Source organism: Malania oleifera, chromosome 7, assembly GCF_029873635.1.
Source record: "Malania oleifera isolate guangnan ecotype guangnan chromosome 7, ASM2987363v1, whole genome shotgun sequence".
Lineage (NCBI taxonomy): Eukaryota > Viridiplantae > Streptophyta > Magnoliopsida > Santalales > Ximeniaceae > Malania > Malania oleifera.
Genome location: NC_080423.1, coordinates 2,751,286 through 2,765,519, shown reverse-complemented (window position 1 = coordinate 2,765,519; position 14,234 = coordinate 2,751,286). Strand labels below are relative to the sequence as shown.

At 38.0% G+C, this 14,234-nt stretch overlaps 1 protein-coding gene across 2 annotated transcripts in view; it reads right to left on the bottom strand.

Annotated features, from left to right (window-relative positions):
- Positions 1-9,626: 9,626 nt before the first annotated feature.
- Positions 9,627-14,234, bottom strand: part of LOC131160173 (cyclin-dependent kinase E-1) — a 61,245-nt gene continuing 56,637 nt past the window's right edge. For both annotated transcript variants that reach the window (XM_058115558.1, XM_058115559.1), the window contains 3 exons: positions 11,646-11,861; positions 11,504-11,573; positions 9,627-10,027 (listed from right to left, as the gene is read on the bottom strand). In XM_058115558.1, the coding sequence (XP_057971541.1) occupies positions 11,505-11,573; positions 11,646-11,861 (285 nt within the window). In that variant the 3' untranslated portion in view covers positions 9,627-10,027; position 11,504. The remainder of the gene's footprint in view (positions 10,028-11,503; positions 11,574-11,645; positions 11,862-14,234) is intronic.

Sequence of the window (14,234 nt, the reverse complement as noted above, 5' to 3'; positions counted from 1 at the left end):
TGACGAAGTCGACTACCTCCTTCTGTTACTATTTCCATTTTCCTCCCTCTTTATTATCTAAATACCATTATTATTCGGGTCGTTACATACCATTCTCCCCTGAATCTCTACTCGACAGTCTTAGATTACTTTATTACACAATATCCTTGCCCCTGTCGGTGTGACCACCTCTAACTCAACATCTAATGGCTATGGTTCTACCCCGCACAACTTAATGAATTCCCGAGAAATGAAGGAATGTGTTGCACCTGAATCAAATAATACAGTGGCACTATTTAACAAAATGGAAATAGTTCCTTTCACCATGTCACTAGCGTTCTCAGCATTGTTAGGAGTTAAAGAATATACCCTGGCCTGAGTCATACCCCTTTGGTAGTTTCTACGTGGTGCCTAGCTGCTACCCCGATGCTGCTACTGTGGAGGTGGAACATTCGATGGCGTGCAACACTCTTGCATCTTATGCCCGAGCTAACCACACCGGTAGTAATCACCTGGTCCGACCCTACATTCTCCCGATTGCCACTTGCCACACCTAGGGCAAACAAGGTGTGATGTGGTACCCTGAAATGCCCTAGCACCCGTATCTTGATGTTGGCCTCTGCTGTGCCCATACTTCCTCCAAGAACCCTGCCTCGCACCTGAATACGAACTGGAAGGTGTTGGCCTCTTCTTAGGACTCTGAACCTCTATATCCTCCTACAGGCTCTCCTTTGCCATGGTGGCCTTATCTACCAGTGTAGCAAAGTCCTAAATCTGCAATATCACCGTCTGCTTTCGGATCTCCTTCTTCAGACGCCTCTCAAACTTCCAAGCTTTCCTCGCCTCATCTAGTACCATAAATATAGCAAATCAAGAAAGCTCCATGAATCTAACGGCGTATTGCTGCACCGTCAGCTACCCCTGAGTTAGGACCATAAACTCCTCCATCTTCACATTCCTGACCGTGGTTGGAAAGTACCGCTCAAAGAACACCTCTTTGAAATGGTCCCATGTCCTCGCCACCGGAACTAATCTCTATGCCTTAAGCAACTTCACTGATTCCCACCATCTCTCGGCTTCTCCAATTAACTTGAACGCCGTATAAAGCACCTTCTGCTCATCTGTGCAACATAAAATAGTCCAGATCTTCTCGATCTCCTGAATCCAATTCTCTACTTAGATTGAGTTTGTTCTCCCTGCGAAGGCAGGAGGCTTTAGTCAGGTAAAATGATCAATAGAACCTCCCAGCTTAGCCATGGGACGGTCCTGCCTCCTAGAATTTTATGTAACCTCTACCACAAATTGTTGGGCGAAGTCTCGAAACGCTACTATAGAGTCACTGCCACCCTCATGGGTAGCTCCCTTGTTGCTATTGCCTCTAGCGTTGGTAGTATTATCCTTGGACTCCATCTTGAAGAGACAATTGAGAAAATTGTTTAGAATCTTAGTACCTTACATATCTGCTACAACTACAATACGATAAGATTTACTTTAATAACTTATCGTCCCTAATGACGACATACTCTGCCAGCTTAATACTTTAATTCTAACTCAAGTTCCGCCCCTCCACTCAGAAACAAAACGGTCAATGGATTATCGTGATTTTCTGAACCCGTCGACTGATTCAAAAAAACACAGAAATCCTCCAATGGATTTCTGTCTCCAGGCTTACGAAGTAAAACTCAACATTCCTATTCTACTCGTTCCTATCTTCCTATACTCTGGTATGACCTCCTAACCTCGTCTAACCAAGTCTACAAGACCTAATAACCTGGTTAGCTCCGATACCAACTGTAACACCCTGACTTGCCACGTGGGTCTGGAGTGTTAGAACACATAACATAAAACAAAAATACTCTCTGATACCATAAAAAAGAGGGTCTGACCTCGAAGGGTTCACAGTTGCCCTATCCATAAACAATATACAATAAAGTAGCGGAAAAGTTTCAATCTCCAAAATACCATACCAGAGTTCTAAGTCAATACTATTACATAAATACTTCCAACGTTTTTATTACAATCCCAAAAAGATAACCTGACTGTAGTCCAATACTTACACGAGTACTTACAAAAAGGACTCCCAAAACACTACGCTCTAGAACCCACTAGAATGCTAGGTCTGGTTTCTTGCAGGACCTGAAACAAGATTTGTATATTGGGGTAAGGCACTTCTCAGTAAGGTGGATCATATTACATCAGTGTGTGACTACATGAGTTTATTCCAATAGAAAAAAAGAGTAGTTTAACTGAAATGAATTACGCAGTTAAAACATTCTCAACCTGGTTATATAGAAGATATGTATATAGTTCCTGCAAAAGATAGTGTGACTCATTGCAAGCGAGAGTTCCCAAGGTTGGGGTAGGATATAGGCCCATACACTATAAAATCCCTTGGCTTGGTGCTTAAAACTGTAACTTTGCCCATTTTATTTTTAAATCATGTACATGCATATCGAACTCATCCCTGACTAGGAACACTATATAAACACCATTTACTTCCCCCATGGTATGGGTTGTGCGGTCTACAAACCCGATCTAGCTCTGGCAGCCGACCAGTCTAATCACTTCATTGTTACAAGTCTACCTTGGTCAATCCCACCCTGGATCAAACACCAGAGCCAATGATCAATCAAATTTTCATATACCATCCCTTACCAATAAGGCGTGGTTGCACTGTATCACCCACTAGCAACGGTATCATACTCTCATAGTAACCAGTTCCTCAGGCGATTCATACATCATATATACAATTTCTAACGAAAGCACAGTAACTTGTTTTCATTCCATAAAGAATTTAAGCAATTATAGTATTTTTCACAAACTCACTCATTCATCGGCATTACCAGGCATTCACATACCTTGGTCTTAAACCAGCATCTCATTTTCCACAATCCCTGAAAACAATTTGGAACTCCAGTTCCCATATCTCATACAGATATTTCACCAGTTCAGTTCATCACATTTACCATATCATGTCACACTCATTTGATTAAATATGCTATAATATAATAAATGGTTTGTAAAACTACACTTTACATAAAACAAGGTTTCAAGCATGTCCAACTTTTAATATAATAAGAATATATAAGTTTAAAAAAAATGGAGACTATACCCCAAATCCTAAATTTCCCGAGACCATAAAATACAGTTTAACTAGTTCGGATTTCAGAAGTAATTGATATAAGAGAAATCCCCTTACTTGGCTTACAAGAAAGCCCACTGGAACCCCAAACTCCACGCCCTACAGCCTTTGCAGTTCAAAATCTTGAAATCACATTTTCCCAAATAAATCAACACAAACTTTAGATTAGCAACCATTAATCATTTCCTAAGCCTTCCTATAGTTCACAACAACCATAAAGCCTTAAAAAATTACTTATCCTAATTTTGGAGTAAGGCCCATAATGCTTAGATCAATAATCTGTTCTGCTAGAATTTTAGAGAATCTCTCCTAGACCCTCGTAGTAACTTCCGATCGTCAAATCTTTCAACGAGCGGCAAGAAATCGTAGAGAGAGAGAGAGAGAGTGTGGGCATGGGTTAGAGAAAGAGAGATAGAAATTATGTTTCTTAATGAAGAAGTAAACAAAATTTCTATTTATAGACCTCTTGACTCGGTCAAATTCATCGATGAATGACACCTTTGTCAATGAGCCACACAAGGCCGTTCGTCGACGAAGAAAGGGCCTCGTTGACAAACCCTAAGCCTGATATTTTTCGAACGTTTTGGATCTCTTCATCGACGAAAATCTAAATTTTGGTGACGAACCTCAGAAGAACCTTCGTCGACAAGAACATGGAGTTCGTCGATGAAGCCTACTGAAAATCCCCTTTTTCCTTTCTTATTTAATTTCCTTAATTTCTTGGTTCGGATCTCTATAGGTGTAGCCACTGACAAACTAACATCTAATGGCTGCTTTTCTAACCCACAAAACTTGGTAAACTCCTGGGCTATAAAGAAGTCGCCCCTGAATCAAGTAAAACAATTGCTTTATATGAAATAATTGGAACGATACCTGTCAAGACATCTCCTACCGCCTCAGCATGTCCTAGTGTCAAAGCATAGACTCGTGTAGGGGTAATGTTCCTCTGCTAACCGCCTTGGGGTTCCTAGTGACCTCCTCGATATGGTTTAGGAGCAAGCATATTTACTAGTCGTGCTTGGCAGTCTCTCACCATGTGGCCAGGCTAAAAAAATCGATAACAAACCATCTCTCTGACCCGACACTCTCCTGGATGTCTCCTATAACATCTAGGATAGAGAGAGGGCATCGGTCTGCACTGTACAACTCGATCTCCCATCCCCTGTCTCTGACCTCCTCTTCTCTCCTTGCTCCTCCAAGGTCCTTGGCTGGAACCTGCCTAAAAATCAGGAGGTGTGGGGTTCTTTCTCTGACTCTGTGTTGCAGCACCCCCCTTGTAGGCTACTCTCAATCACTGTAACCTTATCTACCAGCTCTAAGAAGGTTTAGGCTTGAAAGCCTATAACCTGCTCATACAAACTTTGTCTCAGACCCTCCTCGAATTTCCTCGCCTTCTTTTCTTCATTCAGCACCATATACAAGGCAAATCGGGATAATTCGATGAATCTAGCAGCATATTGTTGTACCGTCATATGCCCCTGTATCAAGTGCAAAAACTCTGTCATCTTTACACTTCTGATGGTAGCCAGGAAGTATCACTTGAAGAACAACTCCCTGAAGCGGCTCCAGGTCACCACTACGGGCTTAGGTCTCTGGTCCTCTAACAGTCTTGCTGATCTCCACCAGCGTTTTGCCTCCCCTATCAACTTGAATGCAGCAAAGGACACTTTCTGCTCCTCGGTACAAGGGAATACTGCCAGTATCACCTCTATATCCTTGATCAAGTTCTCAGCCACAAATGGGTTAGCCCTTCTGGAGAATGACGGTGGTCTCATGCGCGTGAACTGCTCAATCGTGCAGGTCTGCTCCCCTGAGCTCCTGGCCATCTCTATCATTATCTGCTGAGTGACGCTATAGAGCACTACATCGGGGTCTTTGCCGCCCATACTGGAAGGTCCTGTATCATCACCTCTAGCATGTGCATTGCTACTTCCAGGCTCCATCTTGAAAATGATACAAAACAATCTTAGAACTCTATCATCATAACACCACTAATACACTCAAAAAACTAAAACCCATAAAATATTCTTCTATAACCATTAATCTTAACATTCTTAATCCAAATTTAAGATTCAATCCTACCACTCAGAAATAAGAACTGGCGATAGTTTAATATGGTTTTCCTGAAGTCGTCATCCTAGGAAAATCACAGAAACAACGATGGAACTCCTACCTTCAGGCCGTAAGATAGAACCCTAAATTCTAATCTCATCCTCTAACAACAACTGACCCATGTCTCAACCTACCCATCTACTATTCTCATCTAGACCCATTCCTATACTTTGGTATTGTATTTTGTTGTTTACTAAAGTCTACAGAACCTAACAACTTAGACTCTGTTACCAAACTATGACGCCTTGATTTTTCTACCATTTTTTTTAAAATAATAATTAATAAATAATCAATCATCTGCCACGTCACAACCTCTGATACCATATCAACAAGACCCGACCCAAAGTTGGGGACCAGGTATTCAGTTCATCATATATAAACACTCCTAATAGCGGAAGTCAATATTTACATACCATTCTGAATACAAATACCAGAGTACTACATATCTATTCATGCACATATACATTTCTACAACTCCACCAAATACCCTAGTGGATTTCACAAAACACACTTGCCAACTCAAAACACTTACCCTGTCTATTAGGGTACTAGCTCCCCTCTATATCAAAGCTCTATCCACTGATCTGTCACGATTCCCTGAAAAGTTTTGATTTTTGGGCGAGACACCTCTCAGTAAGTCGGAATAATTTGTTCACAATGTGTGACAATATGAGTGCTATTTATACTTACACAATCATTCAAATAATTACATCAACTGGAAAATATATACATAAATAGATATGTACTCATGATCATACATATATATATCAAAACATATTTCCAAAAGCTTCCATTTCTCATATTCATATTTCAATAGCTTTCATAAGCTTTCATTTCTCCTATTTTAATAGCTTTCATAAGCTTATATTTCTCATATTCATTTCAATAGCTTTCATAAGCTTTCTTTTCTCATATTTCAATAGCTTTCATAAGCTTTTATTTTTCATATTCATTTCACATTCTAGTGCATGGGTTTCCTCTAGTATATTTCACGTGTCTGTAACCCATGACTGCTCATTTCTCATTTTCACAATCTAACTCATGAGTTTCCGCCAATATAGAATTCACTCCGTGTTTGTAACTCATGGTTGTTCATTATCGTGTCTGTAATGAGTAACCATCCTGAGAATTTTTCCATCTCATTGTCATGCTTCCCCCATGACAGGGTTGTGCGGCCCAAAGGCAGGACCTAACCGTGGTTGGCCTACACGGTTAGATCAAGGGGGAATGTGTTTGTAGTATGAATGGCCTACCCAATCTTGGTGCAGACCCCAGGAGGGCATCACAACCCTTCACAGGTCCATTCGACTGTCTCACCACACTCTACACCAGACGTGTGGTTGCACTATCACCTCACTAGCAACAGTACTGTGCTCTCTGTACTACTACAGTCTATCAAAGTTCTCATTTTCATATTTCAGTATTCACATTTCATTTCATGTCTATATATATCTTAATTCAGCATTTCAGAATAACACACTTATGTGCATTTCACATTTCATCATTTCTGTAGTCAACATAAGCATACATCTCAAGTCATCATTTCTATATAAAACATTTCTATATCTCACATTTTACCATTTCTCAGAGAACATATCATTATACCACATTTCATTATTTCCCAATAAAATACATACATACATACATACATACATACATACATACATACATATATATATATATATATATATAATTTCTTCGTTTCTCTATAAAACAATTATGTATGCCACTTTTCATCATTTCCATATAAAAATCTCATATCATCGCAATTATGCATATAAAACATAATTAGATTTCCCATAACTTCATTTCTGTATAAAATATTTCAGTATATATATATATATATATTCCATAATCTCTTTTTCCTCAGTGCATATCCCAATTTCAATTACATTCCCAGTATAAACCTGTTATATCATATTTCTCATGCCACACAATTTTTATTTAATATTTATAACATAATAACCACAGGAAAAATATCATATTTCATTTTCACATACTTTAAATCAACTATTCATTTCCCAAAATAGTTGCTATAATTTATTTCCCTTACCTGGCTTACTGAGAGGCCCGCTAAAATCTCTATACCCTCACTCGCGGCATACGGAACTCAAAACCTTGAAATTTACATTTCTTAGTTCAATCAACTTTAACCCCACAATTATAATCATTTAAATATCTCTAAACTCATATTCTTCATTTAATCAAAAAAATATCAACATTTAACACCCTTACCTCAGCTTTGGAGTGGTGCCTAGGAACCCCAAATCAACAATCTGTTCCGATTAACTTGTAGAGAATCATCCCCAGATCCTCGTGGTGGTTCCCGATTATCAATTCGGGCTACAATTGAAGTGAAAATGAAGAGAGAAAGGGTTAGGATCGTAGGGTAGAGAGAGAGAGAGAGAGAGAGAGAGAGAGAGATTTTGTTTTGATTTATAAAATGAAGCTCGCAGGTACCCTTTTAAAATCAACACTGCAGACAAAACCGTCGACGATTTTCTCCACCCCTCACAAAATCGTCAATGATTTGGGCTTTTTAACCTGCCATTTTTACCGTTTTACCTGTAACTGACCCATAGTAAATACAAAACAGTCGACGGTTTTCTACGCCCCTTACCAAACTGTCGACGGTTTGGGTCTTCACCAAACCAAAAATCCTCCTTCTTCATTTATTTTTATTATTATATTTTTCGGGTTTCTACAAAACATCTCCACTTTAAAATATGAAATAGAATAGTAAACCATCTACTTCAAAAATTGAACTTCATTGAAGCTTCCTATTTTCTCTTATGAAATTTTAGTTAATTCATTTACTTGGGGCATACCCTTTTGAGGAGGAGCAAAAAGAGGTCGTGACTTTTACATCCCATTTTGTAGAAGCATGTTCTAATTTTCAAAGAGTTATAGTAGAAGTATGTGAAGTTGGTTTTGTTATACACATTGCTGATTTCACAAGTACTAAAAGATTTATGGCTACGGTTTCTGATTTCCGGTGATGGGTTCTTGTTTTCCAGCGACGGTTTTTGGTTTTCCGATGATGTTTTTTGGTTTTCCGGCGATGATTTAGAAGGGGTTAAATCTGATTTTGCATCGTGGTTTTCCATTGTTGACACATTTTTTATAATGGCGACGGTTTTGGTCATTATGGTTTTCTTTCTGGCGATGGTTGAGTTACTTTAAAGGTACCTTTTAGTGCTTTTGTTGAATTACTTTTTGATGCTGTTTGATTTTTAATTAGATTTGATGGCCCAGGTTGAGTGTATTTGCATTGTTTGTTTGATGGGGGGAGCATTGGTTTTCCTTCTCTTGGGTATGTCCAAACGTTATGTACATATCCATTTTTTATCAATATAATTTACATTTACCTATAGATATAACCACTATTGGATAATGCATGCTACTTCTTGCTTGGAGAATAAGGGAGACAAGGTAATAATAGGATTTTAAACAAATGTAATAAACCCTAGTCTCATGGCAAGTTTGGGAACAAGTCTAATACGAAGTCAAAGACAAATGCTACCATTTTGGCATGAAGGGACACTTGGAAAGGAATATTTGGATCTTGAAGCAAGAGCATTTGGGGTTGCATTGTTTAAAAAATATGTATTTGGTTAAATTGGAGTTGAAATAGCATTTTAAGAATAAAATGACAACTAAGGGCATTATTAATGTTTAATTGAATTCAATTATTCCTTAAATTTTTTAACATAGTCAATATTTCAATTTTTGGTAAAATGAGAAACAACCTTCATACATCAACTTTCTAAAATTTGTGAATTGCATAAATGCTTGAAAGAAGTTGACCAAATGCTTGTTCATAAATAATGCCAAACATGAATTATAAAAATTATAGTTAGAAAGTAGAAATAAATAAGTAAACATAATTGATAAAAGTTTAATTTTTCAACTCATTTATATTTAATTTTTCTTAAGTTAACTTGAACAAATTTTCATTCTTCATAACATTTTTAATACTGAAAGAATATATTGAAACATTAATTTCTTTTCCTTTCTTTTTCTCAAATATCTAAACAGAACCAGCTTCTTTAATTCTGAACAGTTACAGTTTTTAAAAAAATATATATTAATTACAGTAGAGTAAATTTGATATAGTAACTATCAATCAATCATCTTCCTAAAACACAACTCATGGGCAGTGCACAGTCAAATTCAAGTTACCTTTGTACCAATGGTATCCTTCAACCTAGGAAGAATTTAATTATCACCACCATGTGCTTCAATCTTGCCTGATAAGACTGAAAGCAAATCACGCTAATCATGAATCATGAGCGAGCTCAACTCAATAAGAATTCTTTAGAGCTCATTCACTATTTTTGAGGCTCATTTAATAAATGAACCCAGCTCGCGAACAGCTTGGTTACAGGCTCAATTGAATTCGTTGAATAGGTTTCATTAGCTTAGCTTGTTCACAGGCTCGTTTAATAGGCTCAAATGAAGCTCGATAAACATAAACGACTGGTTATCGTTTCACAAATGGCAATGCAAAGAATAGTCTACTCATTACATAATAACAGTAATGAAAATTTACATGCCTACAACAACATTCTGTATACAATGTGCAGGTGGCAGCTTCATGTCATGCATGAAGTACGATTGCAGCCACGCTCAACTGAATTAGGACCGTTTTCGAACCAATGAACTCAGCAGCCCAGAGACTAATGACGTGATCTGCTCATCCAGAGTTCTGGATGATCCAGAGCAACCTCCAAGCCATGATTGAGCTGTTCATGATAGGCTGCATTCAGGAAGTGTAGCTGTCCAAATCATGCCCTGCAACATATATTTTTAGTCTTTTGGACCAGAATCATTCACAATTTAACTTCAATTGAATTGATCACAAATTAGCATGTGAAATTACATCCAAAAGATTTAGGAATTATTATCTTTGTTATAATCTACGAAGTATGCCCTCTAATAAAATATAAGAATGTCACCAGTTAGGATGCTCAACCACACAGATGCACATGCGCAGAGAGAGAGAGAGAGAGAGAGAGAGAGAGAGCTTGAGAGCAATATGACAAAGTTACCTATTAATTGGTTAAGGATTAATATAAAGGGGCAATGAGTTTTTTTTTTATCAGCAAATACAAAGGCATACAATGCTGACCCCAGGAAGATTACAGTTGAGCACTTTCTTTTTCCTCAACATTGAAGGAAATAAACAACCATACAGAAATGAGATTCCAAGTAATCTTCAGAATAATAAACTAAATCCGTATTCCATGCTTCCCAAGTTCAACATTCTACTTGGAATCAAGAGCAGACAAGGTTGAGATGCAATTGAGGCAAACCATCTGAACTCAGCATTCCAGACTGTTGACTGTGTTACACTCCCATTGTAATAGGGTGATTATCAAATTAAGATGCAACTCCCATTCAAGCATCTCCTTCCATTTTGAATCATATTTATTGCAAATCAAAGGCATCTGTTAGGCAGCATACTCCCTTAAAAATGTACATTTTGAAAACAAGGTTGGTTCTTTCACGGAAAGCACGTGCTAGTAAAACACAGGCGTTTCTCCAAAATGTTGCTTTTCAAGAATTCCTCAGGCAAAGAACTTTTAACTAAATCATAAAAGCATCTTAGTTTTCAAAAACCAAAACAAAATAGGGACCCAAGGGTTTAAAAACATTTGAATATCTCAAGTGTAGATATTCAAAAATAGATTTTCATCCGTATCCAGCAGGCCTCCTAATGTATTAAAAATGTCTAGAAAGCATATCAAGTAAAAATATGACAATTCCATAAAAATTCAGACAGTGATAAAAGCAAGTACCTTATTTTGCAAAGACCAAAAAAAAAAAAGAAAATTAGGAATTTCAACACGTTTGGACGTGCAGAAAGCATGGTATGCAGAAATTTGGTACCATACAATATGTATGAAACTACATTTTCCATTTGACATAATATCCAAGTACAACCAGTATCTAAGCAATGCAACGATATGAAGGAATGATTAATCCGATTTTTCATCTCTGTACATGTGCAGGCATGCCTAAAATATAATTCTTAATTTTCATGTCAGATATGAAAGATTGAGTACCCCACACTCTATTTATCATGCAATTTAACAGCCATTATTGGATATTTCCTTTTCAAAATATTAAATACAGCACACCATCCAGAACCTATTACACCTCATTTTCTATTAAGGTTAAAAACAAGTCCCAACGCCACAAATTAAAGAATTCTAGCTTTACAGACTAAGATATCATTCACAAAACAACGTGTAAACGCAGTGTTACCTCAGAAGCGTCTTGATTTCTGTTGTGGAGGATATCCAGTCATCCCCATCCCAGGGTCTTTCCTTCTCAACTGTTTCAAAAAGAAGAAAATTCATCAGAAAGAGACATCACTCTGACAACAGGATAAGTCAACAGAACAAACCTGTTGCTGCTGATGAGCCTGGGCGGAAACACCTCGCTGCATTGGGATACCGGCATGATTCATTCCACCACCAAGACCAGCCTGAGATGCGAGATTATAGGCTGCCATCCCCTGAGGTTGCATCCTTTGCATGCCAACAATTGGGCGAGGCACAGCTCTGTTATTCACCACGTGAGCCCCAGCCATGCTCCCTGAAACTGCATTTCCAGATGATGGCTGGCCCCAAAAAAAAAAAAGCAATAAAAATAATTATTTTTTTCTCTTTATGAACACTTGCCATTTATATCTCCTAATCATGAACCTGCATAAGCTAAATTTGCAGGACATGCATATAATTATTTATGCATTCACTGCATGCAAGATAAGAATTTAGGTTTAAAACACTTTGAAAACGGGCAATACAGACAAACACATAAGTTTTGACACTTTTATGATTGACGTACATGTTAAGACTTGGACACTAATAAGCCTGATTCTGCAGTTAATATCACTTCAAAATATAGCTCATTGTAACATGCAATAGTGCAAAGTGGTGCTCATATGCTCCTTCAGGCTGCTTCAATTCAAAAGGTTTACTGCATGAGTGACAAGCTGTTTTGACATAAGTCATTTGTTTTTAAAGACTGCTCTTGAATATTCTCTGATAATCGGATTATTTCACTGCTGTAGCAATTTAAGGCCCAGGTCATCTTTCAAAACAAGACTACAACACAAAAAATGATTCCATATGACAAAGGGTAGTTAAAAAGTATTTATCAGCAGAATGAAAAAAAGAAATTTGAGTTGTACAAAATCCACAGAAGCTCAAGATTGCACATACTTGGGATATACCCTTTACCACCATCACTCTGAGTTTATGCCTATCAGCTTGGGGCTACGACAAACAAAGTAGCAATTGTCTCCTCCTTCCACAACCATTTTTATTTTATTTTTCAGAAACTATAAATTAATGAGAAGCCGATGCAATCTTCCCGGATGAATAATAACATTGTTGAGAACCTTTTATGTTGAAAACACTCATAGTATGGATCCAAATAAAATCATATATATATTTTTTATAATAAAAGAAAATATATTAGGACAGAGAATGTACAATCATAGCAAGGATACTAAATCTTATAAAAAAACAAAACAAAACAAAACGAAAAAAAGGTAAAAACAGCTACAATCAGCCCAGAAAGCCCCTCTTTAATCCCTTCCCATCATAGTTAACCAAACACTTCAGATTAGTTAATTCCCTCTCAGTCTGACCCTTCTTCACCTCAGATTTGCCACCATCAAGCCTAGCGTCATTTCCTCCTTGATCAGACAACATAAGGCCCAAGCCATCCAACAAACAGAGTTTCAGGGTCCTTTCCAGAAATTTCTTGAACTGGAGTAGGTAGAATCCCATCCTTTAACTTCTGTTCTTCGAACATCATCTTCAAATATATTAATTCCATCTAAGCCTTCCAAAGGAGGAAGCCGCATGTAAGATAAATCCCCAAGGCAATTAGTAGATGAATTGGAAAAACATCCATGCTGATCCCGAATGTGATCCAAAAGTAAGCCTCTTTCACATTCAAAATCACTACTCCTTACACCATCCTCATATGAAGCATCCCCCCCATCTCTTGTTATCCTGGTTCGTTCTGGCTCTCTCATCGATTGGCTCCTCCACTAAACTTAAAATACCTTTGGAGTCTGATAATTTTTTTGTGTTTTCTCACCAGACAATTCTCACTTATCTTTAATAAGTTCCTCCCTTTAGAACCCATTTGCACTTCCTTCTGGCGAGCATAAGCTTTTCAACTCCTCGAATTATCCAAATTGGCTCCCTTACCAACTGGATTTTCAACTGAGTGAAAAATAAAGTTGAAGGTTTCAACCTCACAAGAACTAGAATTCTTAGAAGCATAACTCCCACTTTCAACTCTAGAACCTCAACTATGATCATTCTTCTACTGAAGAGGAGAAGCATTATCCTCTAGAATATCAGTAGTTCTTTTAGAAACCCACCTTTCTGCTTCCATCTCCTGCCTTTATTGATATCAGAGCATCTCTCCTCATGAGCACCAAGTGTCTTGTTCAGGAAGGAGCACAACTCTGAAACCAATCGGAAATCCATGCATCTTGTTCGAAGATGAGGTCAACTCATCCTGCTTCTGCTCTGAAGAAAGATGCTGATCTATCGTAGCCTCACAGGTCTTTAGCAAAACAGCTTCATCAAGATTGGGGATCTGCAAAGGCTTTTGGCCCAGCCCATTCTTTTGGCCCATCTGTGTATTACCCTGTTTATTTTATTTCTCACTAGCCAAGCCCAATAGAGCGTCATAAGACTGCTCTTGGGCCTCCTTAACCAGCAAGCCCAACAAAGATTTTAATAGGCTTTTATTGTTTTCAAACAACTGGCTCAAATCAATACTGATCAACAAAGACCCAGGCCCAGCCCACTTGATCTTCGTCATCCCGTTATCCATATAGGACCCTAGCCACCTCTGATCTCAACTACTCTGCTGGAATCTTTGCACCTAGCACCGTCGATTGCTCATGCACAGTGCACAGCAGGAACTCCTGCATTTCACCTCCACATTGAATGCAGACCACCTC